The sequence below is a fragment of the Myodes glareolus genome, chromosome X, assembly GCF_982192425.1.
Source record: "Myodes glareolus chromosome X, mMyoGla1.1, whole genome shotgun sequence".
Lineage (NCBI taxonomy): Eukaryota > Metazoa > Chordata > Mammalia > Rodentia > Cricetidae > Myodes > Myodes glareolus.
Genome location: NC_142053.1, coordinates 48,661,448 through 48,684,026, shown reverse-complemented (window position 1 = coordinate 48,684,026; position 22,579 = coordinate 48,661,448). Strand labels below are relative to the sequence as shown.

At 37.5% G+C, this 22,579-nt stretch overlaps 1 protein-coding gene across 1 annotated transcript in view; it reads right to left on the bottom strand.

The window, feature by feature from the left end:
* The window catches only part of Nup62cl (nucleoporin 62 C-terminal like), a 58,742-nt gene that overhangs the window by 11,323 nt on the left and 24,840 nt on the right, over positions 1 to 22,579 (bottom strand). The window contains exons 2-8 of the mRNA XM_048428512.3: positions 21,620 to 21,723; positions 20,303 to 20,459; positions 14,446 to 14,596; positions 14,139 to 14,188; positions 13,869 to 14,003; positions 11,425 to 11,536; positions 8,177 to 8,243 (exon numbers count right to left, since the gene is read on the bottom strand). Coding sequence (XP_048284469.1) covers positions 8,177 to 8,243; positions 11,425 to 11,536; positions 13,869 to 14,003; positions 14,139 to 14,188; positions 14,446 to 14,596; positions 20,303 to 20,459; positions 21,620 to 21,674 — 727 coding nt within the window. The 5' untranslated portion in view covers positions 21,675 to 21,723. The remainder of the gene's footprint in view (positions 1 to 8,176; positions 8,244 to 11,424; positions 11,537 to 13,868; positions 14,004 to 14,138; positions 14,189 to 14,445; positions 14,597 to 20,302; positions 20,460 to 21,619; positions 21,724 to 22,579) is intronic.

Here is a 22,579-nt window from a genome sequence, read left to right as displayed (position 1 = left end):
CAGCAATCCCACGTTTAAGGAAGTTGGGGCAGGAGTAGTGCTGTGATTAGAGACCAACTTTGGCTATGATGTCAGAGCCTGTCTTTAAAAGGGAAAGAAATTTAAATTACAAGAAGGCTCAGCAGGTAAGAGTGATTGCCACCAAACTTGAACACCCAAGTTCAATACCTGAAATCCACATGGTAGGGAGAACTGACTCCTGCAAGTTGTCTTCTTACTTTGATATGCGTGTTGTGGCATGTGTATGCATGTGAACACACACATGCAATATAAACAAACTTAATAATAAAATAAAATAAACTCAATTCAATAAACTCAAGAACAGCTTTTCGAACAGTATTGGATCAACTGAATGAGTTTAGGCAAAATTAGCAAACAAAAAAATCCTTGATCTAGACTTATTAAACAAAATAAAACCAAAACGGATAACAACCTTAAAAAATATAAAAAGATAAAACTTTCCAAAAAAATACCTCTTTAGCACTGTGTTTATAGGCAGAATTGCTATCACCCAGCTTTTCATACCAGTGCTGGGAATCTGAAGCCAGGTCCTCGTGACTGCACAGCAATTACTCTTACCCACTGAGTCATCTCCAAGCCCCATCACTTGTGTTTCCAATGTCTGTGGCTGCTACTTTGATACTCACAACACTTTGTGGTGGTAAACTGGTGTGGAACAATTCTGTATCTGTCAATTATCTTTTAAATAAATGCTGATTGGCCAGTAGCCAGGCAGGAAGTATAATAGGTGGAACAACCAGACAGGAAGTAAAGGCAGGGCAATGAGAACAGGAGAATTCTAGGAAGGAGGAAGCCAATTCCTTCCCAGTCCTGTTGAGACACCTAAGAAGGAAGATGTGACCTGCCCCACTACAAAAGGTACTGAGCCTTGTGACTAGTATATACTAGAATAATGGGCTAGTATATGTTACAAGAGTTAATAAGAAGCCTGAACTAATGGGCCAATCAGTTTATAACCTATTGTAGACTCTCTGTGTGATTTTCTCTGGGACTAAATGGCTGGGGACTGGGCAGGACAAAAACCCCCGACAAGCAAGTGACCTCATGTTACAGCAAATAAAAATATAGGAAGGCTTAAACAACTCCTCAGAGGCCTAAGCTAACTAGGATTCAAAGTTGGGCTTGTACAGTTGACTCCTATATAACAGTGCTTTTTCTATTAATGTACCTGCTTGTCAAATCTTGTGAAATTTTGAATAAACAGCATATAATACATGCATGTATTGAGGTACCACACTGAAATTCATTGATATGTACAATAAGCATATGTTAAATCCATATATTATAATAAACTAAATGCTGGGTCAGCAAGATGCCTTGGCCCAGGTAAAGGAACTTGCCACCAAGACTGATAACATAAATTAGATCCCCAGAGCCCATATGGTGGAAAGAAAAAGTCAACTTCATACCCCAAATTGTCCTCCGAATTTCACAGACTCACTGTGAAATATACATGGCCCCTTCAAATAAATAAACGTGATAAAACTTAAAAATAGATAAATTAAACATTGAGTGGAGTATGGTGGCACAGGATTTATGAAACTGAGGTAGGAGGATCACCATGAATCAAAGTCAACCTGAATTACACAGTAAAACCATGCCTTAAAAATATACAATACAATAAGCATGGTGCTGAGCTATGACTTGCACCATAATGGTATTTGTTGTTCCTTCAAACACTCAAGTGCTTAAAATGAGGATTGCCTATCTGAACATTATCTGGGAGGCTTAACTGAAGAAAGTCATCAGGTTAGTTCATGTTTGAGGTGGCTATTGAGCACAGGCCCCAAAACAGCTTTATCACGGGGTTCCAGTATACTTGTGGGTTTGTTTGGGTTTTTGTCACTAACAGGGAGAAAACTGCTTCAGAGGGGAAAAAAATTCATCTTTCTCACAAACAATATAAATTCTGCTATTTGGAAGTGATTTAAATTATGTTGCATATAATTCATGTGGGGAAGCTCTCCAGCTTGAGGAAATACACTTGGGCACAAAATGTACGTAAGTAGGATTAGTGAGAAATCTAATTTTGCAGATGTATTGAGGGTATGTCAAATCTGGATTTACATATAGAAAAAGAAATCTGAAAAGTCAGCTCTGAGAATGTTAACCATCATACACCATTTCTTAACAGGAATTGAAGATTTGTTCAATTCTACTGTTAGTCCCCTAATCTAAAGTACAAGAAGTTCTTTGGAATTAAGGGACAACATCTGTTTTGTCTGTAAAGAATAGCAAAGATGATCAAGTGGATCATTTAAATAGTGGAAAGACACAAAATGCCTTTCAATTAATTGCACTGGGAAGATGCAAGTGTCCCTGTTGAGTTTAAGTCTACACGAGCAAAGTCCACTTAGGTGGCTTTGTGCTGCTGTCACAGCGCTGGCAGAAGCCATCCAATTCTCAAGTATCTGAAGTGGAAAGTTCAATTCCAGAATATAAGTAATGACTTTCCCAATCTACCAATGTCACCAAGATTGCCCAAAGAATGTAAGAAAAGGCAGAGGTAAAAAGAACAGCCTCAATCAGTGAATCGGAGTCTATTCTAGAAGATGAAAAAGGAAGAGGACTCCTCAATTGCAATTTAAGGGCATCTTTTGGCCGCTCTGTATCTGATGCTCTTCATACGAGACAGCTGAAATAACTAACAAAATATAACTCCTTTTGTTCTGTTTGTTTTGACACAAAGTCTCATACAATACAGGCTAGCCTTGAACTTGCTACTCATTGTGTAGTGGAGGATCACCTTGAATGCCTGATTTCCCTGTCTTTACTTCCTAAGGTACTGGGACTAGTGCATTTATGCCACTATGTTTAGCTTTAATAAAATATTTTTTATTTGTATCAAGGTGTCACTGCTTAGTCTTGCCTAACCTGGAACTCAATCTGTAGATCAGGCAAACCTAGAATTCACAGAGATTCAACTACTTCCACTTTTTTGAGTGCTGGGATTAAAGGTGTATGCCACTATGCCTAGTTAACAAAATATTTTTAAATCATTTATTGCCTGAATTAAAACCTACTTAAAAGCATCTAAAACCAAAAATTTAATTTGAAACAGTCACCTCAAATAATAACTATTAATATTGGGCAAAACTAAAGCATAATTATAACACATTATTCAAAACAGATATTCTAAAATGATCCTAAAAGCATTTCATGTAAGAGTTAGTAAAATACAGTTGATAACTAAGAATATTTAGCATCAAAAGTAAAATAGTCACAGGCATGGGACTGTATTTTGGAAATATTATAACCCCCAAAGCCATTTTATCTACTCTAGAGAGTAACTCTTTCTGCCCTAAATCACAATATAAGTATGAGAAATCTATAAAACAATTACACAGTTCCACTCTTTAGGAGCCTGCGATGATTATAGATAAAATATATTTAGTCTTATAGCTTTGGGACACTTCATGAAATAAGTAAAATGCCATCCATGATAATATTGAAGTTTCAAATAATGACCAGAAGTTTTTTCATAGCCTACTCCTTTACTATTGTGCCATTTGGTAATTATCCATGCACACAGCAGTGACTTGGTGATATATGAAGCAACAGGAAACACGGATCCCTTATTCCACCTTCCACCCCTGCCAGAAGTAGCTCCACATACTAAAAACAAATAAACTGCCTCAGGTGGACTGCCAATTCTGTCTATGTGGTCCTGGAAGAGCTAGAGTTGCTGCAGCTTCAGTGACTGCCAACTCAGAAGACAGATGTGTGACCGCAGCACCATTGTCAAGTCAACCTTGGAAGAATGCTGTAAGTTTTTTACAGAAAGCAATATAAATACAGATTTGGATCTGTGGCTACTACACACTGTCAACTATATAACTTGCAAGAATAAAACATGGATACTGTCTAACAGTGGATAAGCATCACATCTGAAATCCTGAGTGTGTTCAGACTCTCCTAAATCTGACAGTCTCTGATTCCTTTTCTATTTCTGTCCTATCCCTACAGATTGTGTAGAAGTTAGAGGACAGAAGGAGCCTGGTTTGTCACAGCTCCTTTGCGTATGTTGAAGAGTTGATTGGACAATGAATTTAATGTGTCAACATACTTAAACTGTTTGCAATGTTCAACTTTCAATTCATTTTTATTTATTTCATTTATTTTTCTTTAGAAATGAAATGGACTCTTTGGAGTAGCTTTCAATTCATGGAACTGTTGCCCAGATAAAGAGATTTCCCATACACTCACTGCTCTACCCTCAACAAGCACAGCCTCCCCAGGAACCAATGTCCCACACCGGAGAGGTTCATTTCGTGCAGCTGATAAGACTACCATTACCACCCTAAGTCCACCGTTTACCCTGAGGTTCACACCCGATGCTCATCATACGGGTTGAAATAAAGGTATAATGATAGGCAGCCATCATTACAGTACCTTAGAAAATATTTCTGCTGCTCTGTGTTCTGTCTATTCATCACCACATCCACTACTGATCTTTTTTTTACTGTCTCCAAAGCTTTGCCTTTTTCAGAATGCCATATATTTGGAATCACACAGTATATAGTCTTTTCATTTTCGCTTTTCTCAGTTAATAATATTCATCAAAATCACTTTTAAAGAAATGATTTTCAGTTAAATATGTGATATTTTTCATGTAACAGCTGTCATGTTTTATTATGGGAATTTTTTGTGCCAATATTACAGATATTAAGTCACAAAAACATTTCCCAGAAACCTTTTAAAATAAAGATTTGATTTTATATGAGTTAATGATTTCTCTTTAGTAAAATATAATATTTGTATTGCCAGAATAACACACTCATTCATTTTTCTATAACTGCTCTCTGAATGTGAACAAATGGACTCATTTAATCTTAAAACTTTCAGTCCACAGACCATTTCAGCATCATGATCCAATTAACTATTAAAAAGCAAAAATAAAACAAAAAGAAAAATCCTCTCCTGGATAGCATAATTAAAGCCTGCCATGCTCCATTTCTTGATTACCCCATTTCCTGATATGAAAAGGAAAGGCTTGTTGGGTGGGAATGGCAAACAGAAGCTTGCACTATCAGGAATTAGCAGGCTTCAGTCATTTTTCAGCAGAGCCCCCAACTCCAGTGAATGTGTACATTTCATTGTTTCTTTAGCTCAAATGAATCTTTAGCAAATAAGGAATTCTCATTAGTCATCACTTTCTACTACTGTCTTATTCTTGCTCCCAATTTTGACTGAGAGCTTTACCCAGACACCTAAAATTTACACCCCATCCAAAATATTATCGTATTTTGACAACCGTGTCCTCTACTGTTCTGTACATGATTAAGATTTGTTTTTATATCTAACCATAACCACAGTGTTTGAAAAGCACACCAGGATTAACAATCTTGTTTTGTACATAAGGAAATCTGAATCTGGGTCCCAGTTCTTCTTTGATTGGTCTCAGCTGCATGTTCTAAAGAAGTCATTAAACCTTTCTGGGCCACAATTTCTTCACTTATACAAAGTAAATCCCTGGCAACACTAGCAACTTCAGTTTTATAAAAGCAACACTGGCTGGGAGCCTTGTGATTTCATTTATGACAAAGAGGAGCCCCACCAAGAAAAAAAATCACTGCAATTTTTCTTTATAACCCAAATTACCTTGTGACACCTCCCTTAACTCCACCCCAATAGTACTGTTCACTGTAGAAAAATAAGCAACACACAGGGAAACTTCGTATAATCTCACTCTTTGGCATTGCCTGGTTATTAACATTTCCCCACTTCTTAGTTAATCTATCAAATTCTCTATGCAAGCGGTATTCAATGACAACCTACCTGGAACTAGCGTCTCTAGATCCAATTTCACAGCTACCTTTGAACCCCACGACCTTTCTTCTCTCCCCCTCTCATACACATACAGCACACATTTGACAACCAGTAACTATTTCTTCCTACTGTCATTCACTGATTACCAACTATGGACAAAGCACAATTCAAAGAAAGCTAGACACTGCTTCTTTTAATCTTCACAGAGACTAAACGCGCACTAAAAGAGGCAATAACTTGACCTGAATATGTGTGTGATGGTGGTGGTGGTTTATGTGTGTGTGTGAGTGTGTGTAAAATTTTTTCTATTGTCATGACAAAACACTATAACCAAGGCAATGAACAAAAGAAAATGTTTCATTTGGGACTCGTGGTTGCAGAGGCTTAGAGTCTATAACCATCATGGTAGACATGGCAGCAGGCAAGCAGACAGGGCATGACACTAGAGCAGGAGCTGAGAATGTACATCTCAATCCATAAACATGGAGGAGAGAGAGAGAGAGAGAGAGAGAGAGAGAGAGAGAGAGAGAGAGAGAGAGAGAGAGAGAGCTATCTGAGAATGACCTAGGTGTTTGAAACCCCAAATCCCATCTCCAGTGACCCACTTCCTCCAAAAAGTCCATACCCTCTAATCCTTCCCAAACAGTCCTACCAACTGGGGCCTACGAATTCAAATCTATGAACTTATGGGGGTTAATCTCATTCAAGTCAGCACAGCATGCATCTCCTGGTTTTAACAAATGCATGTGCAAACAATACAGAATTTCACTTCCCTGCAGTGATTCTAAACACAGTTTAGAGAGGGACAGGGCATTTATTCCTCTAACTCAGGGAAGAAGCAGGTAACAGTGAATGATAATATAGGTATATTTCTAAGGGAAAGACACTGAAGAAATTCATTGTAGCTGATTTCTAGTAGTTCAGAGAATGAAGAATCCAGAAAGCCAATTAAGAGAAAAATTGTATTATTTTATGCTTATGTCTTGAAAACTTGTGATTGCTTGCTTGACTGAGTTTCGTATTATTTTTCCCAATATTTCATTGTATTCCTACATTTAAGCAAAACATATAAAATGTTTTTATTAGTTCATTCAGAATTTTGTTTAATATGCTTTGATTATATTTGCCCTCTCCCCCCTAACTCACCCCATATCCACACACCCTTCCCTACACATGTAACTTGGGCATCTAACTATCAGTGCTTATAAGCCCTTTCCACATATAGAACAAAGAAATCCAAATTTATTAATGATATTTGACTTAAATTTATAATACAAATATATAAGAGAAACAACTTCCATCTCATTTCTCAGTAAGAATCCTAATATATGGGCTGGCCTTTTCTGAGGGGAAAGGAGGAAGAGAGAATCTGGGGGAGAGTGGTATGGAGGAGGGACTGGGAGGAGAGGAGGGAGGGGAAACCGCAGTTGGAATGTAATATATGAGCGAAGAATAAATAAAAAAATAGAAAACAAAAAAGAGGAGAGACTAGTCCCAGATCTATAATATCTTGCTAAAGGTTACTTGGTGCTCCTGACACAAAGAAATTGTGTACAGTAAGTGCTATTTATCACAGAAATGTGTCAGGCTGAAATATAACTGTGTACCTGAAAAAACCCCTAATTTCTATTAACATTAATATATGCATACATTTTATTTATTTTTCTATAGCTATAAAATGGTAGTGATATTAGTTCTATATATAATTCTGACACTGACAATAAAACTATTAAGAAAGTTTACTCAGTTTTGCATTTCTTTTCACCTAATAAGAACGCACTACTAAGAACACTATGCTCTGGGCCGCTGGAGGTGGCTCAGTTGGTTAGGTGCTTGCTGCTAGTATCCTCAAATCCGTGAACCCAAGGCTCAGAAACGCTATCAGAAAATAACAGAGAGGCATACAGGGAGATACTCCATGTTTACTTGCCCAGTCTCTACAAGCATGCACACACAAGCCTCAAACACACAAGAAGGCATACATATGCACACCCTCACACACAACACACTCAAAAAGGAATGTCGTGTTCTATAATTATCTGCACTGAGTTAGGATGCTATAAACTGCACTGATTTTGGGCATCTTCAGTATTTGTCTTTCTTCCCATTTTGGGGTTCAATTCTGAGTATATGAAACATTTGACTGTGATCAAAACTGCATACAGAAGACAAATGTAAAAGTTCTGCTTCTGTTCATACTGTCAATACACTACCTCTATCCGTTCACTGTTTTATTAATTTCTTGTTAATGCTTCAGAGCACATATGGGCCTGGCCGGACAGCAACCCTGCGGCAGAGCTCTTATGTCAGTGTGGCCATGGAGAACACAATCTGTGCTGTCCAATATTTTCATACCTACAACACGATATACAAAGCCGACACCCACCTGAATTCTGGCTGATCCACTGCAGAGACTGCATGTGAGCATTCAGAATTCTGCAAATCTGTTGAAGCTGAAAATACACCCAAGATTTTTAGATCATGACTATTCTAATGGAGTAAACAAAAAGAAAGAAACATAGGAAACTGAAATTAAGAAGCAACATTTAATTTTCTTCTGGTAAGTGGAGCACTGACAATGAACTACATATTAATGGTGCTTTGCCATTTCATACTTATAACGCTAATTTCTTTTATGCATTAGTTCAATCTATTCATTTTGTAACTGTCAGGGATTAGCTTTCTATAAACTAATAAAAAAACTGACAAGCACAACATAAAAATAAAGGATATTAAAAGATATTTCAAAAGAAAGCAAATGAATCAATCCACATACAGTTAAGAACATCAAATTTGTCAATCAAATCAGCAATTTTGTGTTTTCTTTTGGGTCTTGAAGCAGAGGCTTGTTAAGTACTACAGACCTGCTTGGAACTTAACCATATAGCCAAGGCCCTTTGCTCTGCATCCTGAGTGCTAGGACTACAGGAGCCTACCAACGTGCAGGGCACCTCATATTCGTTGTTTTAAAAATAGTAGCACTCAGCAGTCAAGTACAGGTTGATTGCTCCTCACAGAAATGCTTGGAAAAGAATTATTTCAGTTTTTTCCAAATTTTTGGAACATTACATTATATATAATGAAATATCCTGCAGATAGGAAACAAGCCTAAACATGGAATTTATATGACATGCCTAGCTTGTACATATAGCCTGAAGGTGATGTTATATAAAATTTGTATTATAACTGCAGTTGTGTGCGTGTGTTGGCTTTTTTTATTTTCTTGTTCATTTGTTTCTCATGGTACACAAGACTCTAACCACTGAGCTATATCTCTAGCCCAGCTATATCAGTGCTTTTGGCTGTGACCCATTCCATGGGTGTGGACTTTCCCACTTATCCATCATTTCATCACTGAAAGAGTTTTAGATTTGGGAGCATTTAAGATTTCAATATTTCAGATCCAGAACACTCAATTTGCAAGTAGGAAAAATCAATACATTAATATACACTCAATGGTAATATAAATTGGCCCAAATTTTCAAATGTAAATTTTTATAGCATGTGTCAATAGTTTTAAAATATGTATACCTTGTTACCCAATATATTCTACTATATATGAGCCTACCCAAATCTAAATATAACTGATCATTAGAAGTCTACGTTAGATTGTCCAAAATTTGGAATCAATATCTCAACCAATAAAGATGTTAAAAAAATATTATAAAATTCACCTCTGGTGAAATATCTTGGCAGAATTAAAATTCACATTGTCAAAGAATGACTAAAATTTTGAGAGAGAACCATGAAAACAGAAGGTAGAAATCACTCTATGTATATTTATGATTTTATTTAAACAGAAGAACATTTCTCCAGCATTCTAAAAAGACTAGAAGTACATCAATATAGTAAGAAGGCATTGGTAATATTGATGATTTAATTTTCTTTATGAATTTTATTAAAAATACAGCTGGGTAAGAGAACATAATGTTTAATAAAAAATTTAAGTATCGTGTGGTCTCTCCCATTTACCCCAACACACATATACAAAAGTAATAGCAATCATTGAATCCCAGTGCTATGAATGCTGGAATACATGGCTTCTACTTTTGTGCCGTGATATCCACTGTAGCACAGCTTTGAAATGATATTTACATTATCCACAGGGACATTATCATTTAGCAGGTGTGTTTTTTCCTACTTTCTGTCCCATGGTTTATGCTATCTGAAAAGAGGGATAATCTCTTGCTTCCTTTGTTCTGCTATCACACAGTAATTGCCTTTAACTCGGTCATCTTAAACACCTCAATTATCCCTACAATGAAAAAATGAAAACATAAGACTACTTGCTATTCAGTAGTTAAAATAATTATGGGCAAAATTGGGGAAATGATAAAGACGGGATTTTACTAACTCTGCTAACTCAAGTTCTGCACCATGTCTCAATCTGCTTGTGTCTGTCTATGCATCAGAAATCTAAAGAACAAAACAATTTTGAATCTTGAAATTGCATTTCGAATGTAACAGAAATGTACTTTGTTGACTCATGATCATCTTTGTGAACACAGGGCAGATGGCAGCATTGGTAATTCCAGACTAATTTATATGTGTCATTGTTCAATTTTAGATTGATGCTAAGTAGAGAATAGCATTGTTTTATGGCTGAAAGGGACTTCCAAATCATTTATTCTACCCTTGACATTTTTCAAAAGAAGGAACCAAGACCCAAAGAGATTAGGTGACAAACAAAATTCTAATAGTTTCTCAACTGTAATTGGCTGTTTTTTCATGATTAAAAAAATTTAGTAATAATATGTGTGTATAGAAAGGACAGTCTGCGTCTAATTGGACAAAGAAATTGCTAGAGAATAATCACCACTTATGTATACGTTATTCATTCTCATCTACCGAGATTCCAGCCTCACTGCTCCTTATAATTAATGATAGACGGCACAATAGAAGCTCCTACAATGGGAGATTCCTCTTAGCACTAGTGCCATTTATCGGAGTGGGGAAAAGAGGACTTCATCTGTGCTGCCCAGACAAAAGGACAAGGTAGAGGAAATAAGCTCTTTATAATTAGCGTATAGAAAAAATTTCAAAAACCCTGTTTTTTTCTTACTGACAAATTAATTCACAGAATCTCGATTCTAACAGGACCCTAAGTCCTACATTCCCATAATATAATGTTTTTGCTTTATGAACTAAGTACTATTCTGCGAGGCAGTTAGAAACATGACAATATTTTTTAAAAAATTCCATGAGAAAATGTTATGTCTTAAAAGTTAAGTCACTACATTCTAAAAATATAAATTAAAGAGTGCTCAAATCTGTCTAATAGACTTAGACATATCGGCTTATATTTATATGAGTAAATAAATTATATGTTATGAAAAATTAACTAGTGAGTAAGTGAATAAAAAGTACCAGGATATGTTTAATTATGTAGAGATTAAGTCCTGAACACATTGGAAGAGTCATTTATATTACCCTCCTGGGAATGACCACAAAAATTCACGTCTGTAAATATTTACTAAATATTTACTGTCCCACTAATCATGCCTAAGAGTGTCATATCTCTAGAGGGCAGGTACGAAGTACTCTGGCGGACAGGAAACTGTGACAAATAAAAAGACCTATTGAGGGCCAATTTCATGTGAAATCTTGGCTTTCTAAAAAGAACAGGGAACATACTGTTTCGGCAGTGTCATCAGGACTTCCAAGTGAATTCAGGTGAACAATAATGTCCTTGAGATCTTGAGACATTCTTTTGAGCTCAGCATCTATATTTTCTGCTAATCTGTAGCTGCAAAGGCAAATGAAAGAGATTAACAAGAAGCATTTTCTCCACCTCTACCATAACTGACATAGAGAGATGTAATTGTCACTAGATTTGTTTCAGTTCTCCTATAATCACATTGGTTCTCAATTATGACTGAGGATATTGTCTCATGGATTCAATGTTTGTAAACTTATTGCTACCACAGCCTAAGACTACAAAGGCAAAGGCTTTAGTCTCTGATGAATGCTACAGCAAAGGAACCCTTTGGGAAAAACAAAATGTATGCATAGGGCATGTACCTAGATAGAAGGCTAGTGTTTAGCAATATTCAATAAATGTTGAGATTGCTTCAATTATAGAGAATATATAAAATTTCATAGTAAAACCTTATTTATATACTATAGCAAGCAACAAAAGAGAATCTGAGAAATGAGCTTTACAATAATAAAAGGCAGATAAATCTGAATTTACTACAAACTGATTAGTGATCTGAATTCCACTCAAAACTGTGAGACAGAGTGGGAAGGGAAGAAGAAAGATTGATTGATTGACATAGTCCAGTATATTGCTATGTTTACAAGAATTAAAAGTGGCCAGACGATTTTTCAAACTCACTATAACATGAAAAGACTCAATCAAATTTCTTGGTAACCACCTATTGCTTCCTGTGCCAAATCACCTATATGTAATTGGTTGCCTAGACTGTTGAAAATTCTGGTGAAAGTTTTATTGCAATATAAATCTGGCTACAAAAGAGAAATTGGAAAGGAATTAATGTTTTTAAGCCTCCCAATCCACAGTTAGTATATTCTAAAAATGTTAAGTATTTTACAAACAAAACAAAAAAAGATAGAAGAAATTGAGCATGGTGGCACATTCCTGTAATCACAGCACGTGCCAAGTAGAGATAAGAGGATCAAACATTTCAGGCCAGCCTTAGCCGTTACAGGGTTTGTGCTAGACAAGACCTTTTCCAAAAAAGTGATAAATATATAGAATATGTCAGGCATGGTGGTGCACACCTATAATCCCGGCACTCGAGAGGCAGAGGCAGGAGGATCTCTATGAGTTCAAGGAAAGATTGATCAACATAGGGAGTCCCAGGTCAGCTTCTTCTATATAGGGAGTTCTGAGCCAGTCAAACAAAAACTCTCTCTCTCTCTCTCTCTCTCTCTCTCTCTCTCTCTATATATATATATATATATATATATATATATGTGTGTGTGTGTGTGTGTGTGTGTGTGTGTGTATGTGTGTGTGTTTGTATTTATTATCTGTGAAATATATCTGTGAAATAGTCTGTGAAAAAACATATTTCACAGAAGCAATGCCAAAGAATAGAGCAAAAAAAGAAGAGAAAGATAAAAGGGGAAAGAGGAGGAAAACAAAGGCAGAAATAGAAAAGTGGAAATAAAATGGAGGTCGGTACAGATTAGCTGTACCAACCCACATTCAAAATCCTACAAAATGTTAACTTTCAAGCCTTAAAAATATTTAAGTTCAGTGGCAAGGGATTTGCGAAAGCTCAGCTGGGCAGTGTGATGTGTGCCTGCAATTCCTTCTACTCAGAACGCTAAGGTGACAGAAACACTTTAACCCAGGAGTTTGACAGAAGCCTGGGCAAAGCCGGTAAGAACCTGTCTTAAAAAATGAAGAAAACAAAACCCAAAACATAAAAGCTCCATCTCAATTCATTAACAAGCCCCTGACAAAAATGAGTCCAAGTTAGTCTCAATTTAGATTATGTAGCATGTTCACACAACGTCTCTTAATGCTTTATAAAGTGGCCTGATTATCAAATCTCAGTTCTGGAGAGGGTTACCATGGGAACACTGACAGTGAACAGACACAAGGTAAAGCCTGAACAGTACACAAATAAAGCATACCTAGCCTGAAACGCTGACAAAATCATTCCAATTTTGAAAACCATAGTTCATCCTCAAATGAACAGTCTGTCTTCGAAATATCAAATAATGTATGACAAAAACAACTGTATAGATATTAGGTTTGTACGTGTCAAAATTAGGAGACCAGGAATATTCCACAATACTATGACATCATACATACGCTTTGTATTTCTAATTTAAGAACACACTTGACAAATATAAAAACTTCCCAGTAGACAAACATGAGCTTGAGATAAGTAAGAGTGAACAAAATGCTCTAAAACAAAGCTGCCGGAATGACTCCTTCATTTCTAAGCCTCCGCTACAGATTAACACGGAGCAGTCAAACAACCTAGTAAATAATACCAACTAGAAGAACTTGCCCTTTTCTACGGATGTCTATTCCCTGCTTTATGGTTCAGTTTCTCCCTCTTTCTGCCCAATTCTTCAATCTCCATTCAGTTACTTACATTCTCTCATACTCTTTATCTACACAGAGCAGATTAAAAGGCCCGTTCTGCCCCTTCACAAACTCCTCTAAGGGGGTCAACAGATGTTCCAGCTCTTTCTGCTGGGACAGGATAAAATCCAATTCCCGTTCCAACCTGAATAAAACAAGTCAACAGAAGGGCTGATGAAAGCAATTTTGGGTAACAAATTAAATGTCAATAAACAGCAGGGGGAGAACAACAGAACAAAAATATCTTGAATCTTTCAAGCAAAGAAGTCGAAGGTTCTACCTGCTCTGATCCAGCTTCACTCTTTCCACTTCATGATGTAAAAGAAAAATCTTTAAAGGGAAATAGGAACACAACGGTGTCAATATTCAAATTTTCTCAATAATTTTAGAGCAATACACATTTTCTCGAACACACGTTAAATACCAAAGACTTCCTAATTCAAGGAGCATATTAGCTTAGGAAAAGGTTTTTAAGTTACTCATCAATACTGCAACAGAAAACTAATCACAAAACGAAAGTATATCCTCTTGTGCTTTTCTGGGAATACTTGTACGATACAGGAAGGTTAATGAGAATATCTCCCTACCTCATCACCACTCTCAATCAATGCCTGGTTCCAAACATTGAGGTGGTTGACCTGGTGGAAAAAGTTCTTTTCTTGCTCCTGTAGTTGAAGGCTCCACTTATCCACCATACTTTCCAGGTGACCATAGGTCATCACAGGAGTTGCGATTGAGCTAAAAGATAAAACGATACACTATGATCATATCTTTCAAAGTGCGATCATATTTTAAAATAAATAGTACATGAAGACTATGGGGAAAGGACTGTGGGGGAGATTCTCACATCTTGCTTTCCCACAAAATAATACCAGGTAAAGGTGATTTTAAAATAACCAGTTAAGAGCCAGGCGGTGGTGGCTCACGCCTTTAATCCTGGCACTCAGGAGGCAAAGGCAGGAGGATCTCTGTGAGTTTAAGGTCAGCTTCGTCTAGAGAGTGAGTTCCAGAACAGGATTCAAAGTTACATAGAAACTGTCTCGAAAAACCAAAAAAAAAAATCCATTTAAATGCTCTGAATATTATCCTAAGGGAATAGAGCAAATACTATTAAATCCCATTCTGCTTCCATACTTTCTGTTATATCAGAACAGCATGACGGAAGCTCCCGAAGCCATCTTAGTCCAAGCGTGCTTCTGAGCACTAGTCACAAAAGATCAGCATCCCTTACCCACAAGGATCAGAGAGGAACGCCAACTCCCCTGAAAATTGTGTTAAAAACGCTGAGCATCCACTTGATCTTGGATTCTATGAGCAGGGCAGCTAGCGCACACAGACTCTAGCAGGAGTACTATCAGCGCAGCTCAATGGGAGGTAGCAGGTTATACTCCAGGCATAGCAGGCAGCATTCTCATTTCCTCCTGGGCCACTACTAATGGTGACATGTACGGCAGGCTGAAGGAAGCTGCATCCTCACTCAAGAGCAACAAGACTTAATGAGATTGAGTAAGGCAGGATTAATGATTAGACTTCAGCTTTTGCTCTGGTATCACATGGACCCAGTAGAGAATCTAACCTCCAAAGACTGAATGAACACTCTAAGACAAGTTTGAACTGATAAGGACTCCCATTTCCTCCATTCTGGGAGTCAACAAGACTTGATGGGGAGTTTAACCTCCACCTGAACGGGCAAAACAAAAACTGAAGGAGGTCAATCAAAAGCCTGTCTTCTTTCTTCCATAAGCCTTGTGTCGGCGAGGCCCAGCAGAGGGCCAAGCTTCCATGTCAATAGAGCATCAATGACGCCATACAAGGTAGACTGAGATAGAGTAGTTGACATCCTGTGTCCTCTCTGTCAGCAAGGTCCAAGCAGCTGAAATTTTGCCTAGCCCTGGATCAACTAAAGCACTGAGTTAGTTCATCACCTGCCCCTTCATCTGGTGCTCCAGGGCCCACCTGCAAGCTGGGCTCGCATTCCTACAAGAGGGAGTGAAGTGGTGGGGTACAGTGTCCCACTTGCACAGGAAATGAGTCAGCAGAACTAAGAAAGTTGAACTTTCATGCCTCCCAGGTGCAGTGATGCAGTATGACTCAGTGTTCCATTTTTGCTGGGGTGCCGGGGGCAAGGTCCAGTGGGAAGCAAAACATAAAAGCACACCCACCCTTCGCACTATGTCTCAACAAAAGGACTATCTAGTGAAAAGACAGCAGATATAAATAGAACCCAAACACTCCTAACATAATAGACAAATGGCCATGACACAATAAAAGTGATCTGTATCAGGCACCGGGAAAATCACTCGAAAGAGAAAAAGCTAGCATCACAGATGACAACATTATGAGGTATCAGACGCTGGGAACTGTCTGAAAGGAATGTTAAAGCAGTCACTAAAAATGTCTGAAGAGGGCAATTTTTAATCCTCTTGAAATAAATAAAATCAGCAAAGAAATGTGGATTATAAAAACAAGTGGAAAATATACAACTGAAAAATATCATAACTAGAATAAGCCTACTTGAAGGGTTTCACACCAGAGTGGCGCTTACAGAAAACAATCAGTGAACTTAATGGAAGATAATTAAAATTTACAGACCAGCAAAGAGAAAACAGAGACAAATGAAAAAAGTCTCAAGGACATAAAAGGACAATGATAACTGAGATAAAAATGTATGCAAGAGAAGTTCCAGAAAAAGAGAATGGGCCTGAAAAAATTATTGACAAGAAAAGATTGCAAACTTTGAGAATTTGGCGAAAGATATAAACGTGAAGATTCAAGAAGTTAAACAAACAAAAGTAGAATAACTCACAAAAAGCCACGGTGTGAAGCAACTGTGATAACCACAATGTTATGGAAATGGCCCTACAAAAATCCACGGGAAGACACAGAGCAATTGGAATTCTGAAAGGTAGAGATATGTTTTAAAATTGTGGAAGCAAAAAATAGACAGAGGAAAAAAATGTACTTAAAAGAGAAGAGCAATTGAATGACAGTTGACTTCGTACCTGAAGCTGAGGTTAGGGAGAAGTCGTACACTTTCAACATACATGAGAAAAAGATAGACTATAGATCATGAAAAGAGAAGAGGGAACTATTTAGGGGGAAGGAAGGGATTAATAACAAGAAGTGGGTGTGGGAAATAGGGGACAGTAGCAGGGGTGCAAATAAAAGCAAAATATGATATGATATATATATATATACATATATATATATGGAAATATTATAGTGATGCCCATTTCTTTGTGTGGTAAACAAAGTTAATAAAAATAACTATAAAGGTCACTAGAATATTCTCAAAAGAAAAAATGATAAAGCTAAGGAAAGAAAATAAGACAAATCCAAAATTATTTGATTGGGAACTCCAAAAAGCTATTCTTCACAATTGAAGAAACTACGAGAGTAAAATATGGCAAAACTCCAAAATCTGAAAATACCATAACAGATTCTAACAGACATACACAGAACATTACATGCAATACAAGAAAACAGAATGTTTGGGTTTTCATGGAACATTCTGCAAGACATACCATCTCCTCCTGCAGAAGAAAAAAATCTGAATATAAAATAGCTGAAATCATATGGTGCATTCACTGGCTATCACTAATACCAAAAGAAAAGAAGAAAATCTCAGAACACTTGGAAAGTAAACAGCATGTTTCCGAATAATCCACGGCTCCAAATGCAATCAGAGCATAATGGAAAATGTGGGCCCCAGGAAAAGCAGCGCGCTAAAGGCTGGCATGAGAAGAAAATGCCTCAAATCAATAGTCTAAGATCATCTGCTAAGAAACTAGCGAGAAGAAAATCAACCCAGTATCACCAGGAGAAAAGAACCAACAGTGGATAACAATGAAAGTGAAAACAGGGAAGCAGGGAAGTTTTACAGAATAATCAATGAAACAAAAGCTGGTTCTTTAGAGAAATATCAATAAAATCCACACGAGAAAGACACAGACCACCAACACCAGAAATGAAACAAGAATATAGCTCCAGTATGGAAAGGACAATAAGGAAGCACCACAAACAACTTTATGCTCATGAATTTGACAGCGCAGAAAAAGAAATGGACCTGTTCCTTTAAAACCACACACTGCTGAAGCTTATTAAAGATGAATTAGACAGTCTGACTGGTACTGGATCTATTAAATACGTTTATTTTTAATTTAAAGGATTCTGCAAGAGATTTATCCGGGCACAGAAGTTTTCATTAAAAAGTAGTTAATGAATTCGTATCAACTGTATAATTTCTTTCAGAAAATAGGAATAAGAATGCCTCCTGGATCATTTTATAAGCTGTAAAGTTGGAAGTGATTCGTTAAATGTTATTCTGATATCAAAACTTAAAAGCAAAACCAAAATCAGCATGTATACATACAAAACGTACATAAAAACCTAAAATATACAAAAATATCTATCATTGTATCATAGCTAACGAGGATCAAGAGTATAAGAGCCAGAGGTAGTAGATGGCAATAAGGACTCAGCAGGGCAGCTGTCCACACAAACTCGCAGAGGTTGTGACAGCATGCATGAGACCTGTGAAAACCCAAATGCCAACATGGAGAGAGGAGGTGGGCATGAAGTCCCACCCTTAGTCTGGCTGCTAGGAGAGGGACAGTAAGTTTTCTTCACGAGGGTAGCTGGAGGGGAAGTTCACATAGTCAACAATTTATGGTCAGGGCTAATCAGACTTGATGGGTGTAAAAAAAAAAAGGAAAGGACAAACCAAAGGTGAGTGAGTAGGATCTGGATGGGCCTGTGAGGAGCTGGAGCAGAGCATGGACGAATATGATCAAAACACATTGTATCAAGTTCTCAAAGACCTTAAGAACATAATTTAAAGATGTGTAACACCATTAGATGTCAAAAATCATACCACAATAAGATAACTTCACATCTTGTCACAACCAAGCAAGAAAATATGGACAATCTGGGTAACTCCTACACTACTGGTAGATACACAGAATGCCATATCCACTCTGGGAAAGTATTCAGCATCTAAAAGTAATAAATATACAAACGTCATACTGACAAGCACCTATGTGCCTGGGAAGATAGCTCAGCGGTTAAGAGCACTGCCTGCTCTTCCAAATGTCCTGAGTTCAATTCCCAGCAACCACATGGTGGCTCACAACCATCTGAAATGAGATCTGGTGCCCTCCTGGGGAAGAGACCTGGTCAGTCGTCCTCATCAACTTAGACCATGAAACCCAGTATGGACAAGTTCAGCAGAACTGCCATATGTGGGCTGCCCATGTATGCTTCAGCAGTGACAGGGCATAAATTTCATTTCATTTTCAAGTAAGACTTAGGTTCACAAAACATGCATACACAAATGTTCATAACAACAGTCCCAAACCTACAAACGACCTAGATGTCTATCAATAGTTCCATGCTTAAACAAACTACATTATACAAAATAACATGGAATACTACTCAGAAATAAAGAGAGAGAGAGAGAGAGAGAGAGAGAGAGAGAGAGAGAGATCAAGCTATTGGGTGGAACTTGAGGAATTATGCTGAATGAAAAGAAAAGGTCAATTATTAGAGGACACATGTGGGCCATGGCTGCATCTACGTTCTTAAAATATTGTGAATATGGAAATGAAGAAGAGATTAATTACTGTCCACAGTTAAGAGATGTGCTCATAAAAGGGCACCAAGAGGATTCCTTGTGGAGACAGAACTATTTTGTATGTTTTTCTTTATTATTTTTAATATTTACTTTTATTTTGTGTGTATATCTAAGTGTGAGTGCCTGTACATGTGTACGGGTATCCATGGAGACCAAAAGAGGGCTCTGGAGCCCCTGGAGCTGGAGTTCTAGGCAGTTCTGATCTGAGGTCCAAACTCTAGTCCTGTGGAATAGCAGCAAGCTCTCAGCCACTGAGCCTTCTCTCCAGCCCCCTATTCTGTAGCGTGACTGAATCAATGCCAATATTCTAGCTTTGCTCGACACTACAGTAATGCAAGAGTCTGTCGTCACAGGAACGGCACAAAAGGCACACAGGATGCCTCATTTCATATGCAAGTTTATATAAGTTCTAGAGTTTGCTTGAATCTTTATCATGACACACACATTACAATGTGTGTGACCAGTAAAGAACTACCTAATCTCTGGGTTCCAGTTTGCTATGAAACAGGACCCCAAATAGAGTCTATCTCATAAGATAACTGTGGATATTAAGTGATATGATGTTCCTAAAGAATTGTCATCTTGCTAAATATACAGAATTGCACAATAAATTATAGCTACTAGTAGTAATAGTAATGACTGTATAACAGTATTGCAGAAGCCTGCTGACTGTTCAATTTCCTGAGCTGCACATGAAAAAATCCTGCCTTGTTCCCTCAACTGATTTATAAAATACTAGTTTCAAGCTACCCATGCAATTATGCCTATGAAGTGATAAGCCAAAACACAAAATTTCAAATAAACAAGCTTACTTGACAGTCATGGTAACCGGCAGAGAAGCCACACTGACCAAGCCAGTGTCATTATGCCAAGGTGATGCTGGTGGTTTGAGATACAGGTTGAATCCACTTGTAATTGTAGTAGTGGTGTTGGTGGTAACAGTGGTAGTGGTCGTCGTTGAGGTTGTGACTAGAAAATAAAGTAGCGTTGGTAAGAATTTACAGTCTTGGTAAGAAATGAGAAGATTATGTCAGTTAAGCTTCAGGCATTCAAGACTTTTTTTTTAAAATAAGGGGAGTCATTTGTTAATAAGAACTTGAAATCAAAAACATAGATTTCAACCCAACTCTGTTGCAATATGAAGAGATATAGTACACAGCAGGCATCTAAATTAACCTTTATGCTGAAAATTAAAACTCCTGGAGAGATTCATTAAAATATAAAACATAACCAGCTCTATAACCATCAAGGGGATTTAATCAATTCTCAAAACTTTTCCCATAAATACTGAAAATGCCAGATCCAGATGGCCTCACTGGTAAGTTCTATTTAAGCTTCAAAGAAAAACCCCACAATTTTGCAATATACACAAAATTTCTGTACATATTTTGGATAAAAACATAACTATTTGTGAACTAATTCTCACAAATTAATTTGCCAAATCATAGGGTTAAATCATCAGACTAAATCAAGGATATATTCTAAATCTTAGTGTATATTGTAAAAGTGGCCTACCAAAGCAATTTTGGGAGAAAAAAAAAACACTATTATGTTCTTGTCAATAGGGAAAAGGGCCTACTTCTCTTCATCTTAGCTAACATTAGACATGCATATCTGTCATCCTGGTTAGTAAAATCTTCTCAAAGTTTTATTTACATACCAGAGATTGTGGGTTGCTTTATCCTTTCTAGAATGCCCTCTTATAGATTGAAACTGAACAGACCTCACAGCCTAAGTGCTGTGTTTCCGACTTTTGGCTGTGGATAAGATGTAAGCTCTCAGCGACTGCCCCAGTGCCGTGCCGGCCTGCTGCCATTTTCCCTATCATGATGGCCATAGACTCTAACCTTCTGAAACTCGAAGCAAACTCCAAGACGTTACCTTGGGCATACTGTCTTGCCACAGCAATAGAAAATGACTAAGATATTAATCATAATAATTTTTAAAAACTTCACAGCTACAGTTATGGTAATTAACTTTATGCAAGACTACTATTGATATCAACAGTCATAGATGGAATCAAACATTGTGATTATTTTTAAGATGCAGGAAATCCATAGCTTCTATTGGCAAACTGAGTTAAGTAGGCTCATGAAAACAACAATTTCTTTAAAATGAGTAAAACTTACTTGAGAGTTCCTGGGAAGCCATAGAGGCAGGAACATTTGACATTGTAGGAAACATGGTACTTGAAGTGTCAGTGGCGGCCACAGTAGTAAATGATAGAAGCAACCTAAAAATCAGAGTAGCAAGGAAAATACAGTGACTAAAAAAGAACTCTCCAAAAGTAGAGCACCAGTACAAGATTCATTTGCATTGGGGAAATATGAGCAAAGAATGGAGACACACACAACTACAAATGAAATGTCCTTGGTTAAAATAAAACAGTAGCAGAAACCGTGTTTTAAAAATGCTCATCAGTACTGCCTGCTAATAGCCTTCTAGCGACCTCACTGAAACAGTAAACAGATGAGAAGCAGCCGCTCCCCGGAAGTGAAACTGTTTGAAACTGGTGAAAGTGGTTTTTAAAAATTGTAAACTTCTGGAAATTATCCTAAGGGGGATACAGTGGGTGAAGAAAGCTTTCTTCAAGAACATCTGTTAAAAGTCAGTGATCTAACAGTGATGGGCTACATATGGCATATGAGCCATAACTCACTGCCTTCCTCCCCACCCCCTTGCTTGCTTCTGTACAAGTAACATTCCAGATAACAGTAGACTGGGTGCTCCCTGGCTCTGGCTCTCAATCAAGGGAGACGTGGCTTCCATGAGAAAGTAAGCAGCCAGCATTCTCATCACCTCCAACACGGATGTGAAGGGCAAAATTCTTGGTGAATACAGCCAAATCTTCTGGGACTTGTTTCTTTTAGCCAGTTCCCATTCATAGGACAGAAAACTTCATGCCAGAAGGCGGAGAATAGTAGGGATTCAACCACCCCACTCTGATCCCATCCCCTAAGCTCATTCGCAGCTCAAAGTTTCCCATGTGAAGCAGCAATTAAGGCCAGTGGCTCTTACCACTGCCCAGCACCCAAAGCCCTCGGTCAAAGAAAGATTCTGCCCCAGTGCTAGCTGCTGATCCTAAGAAA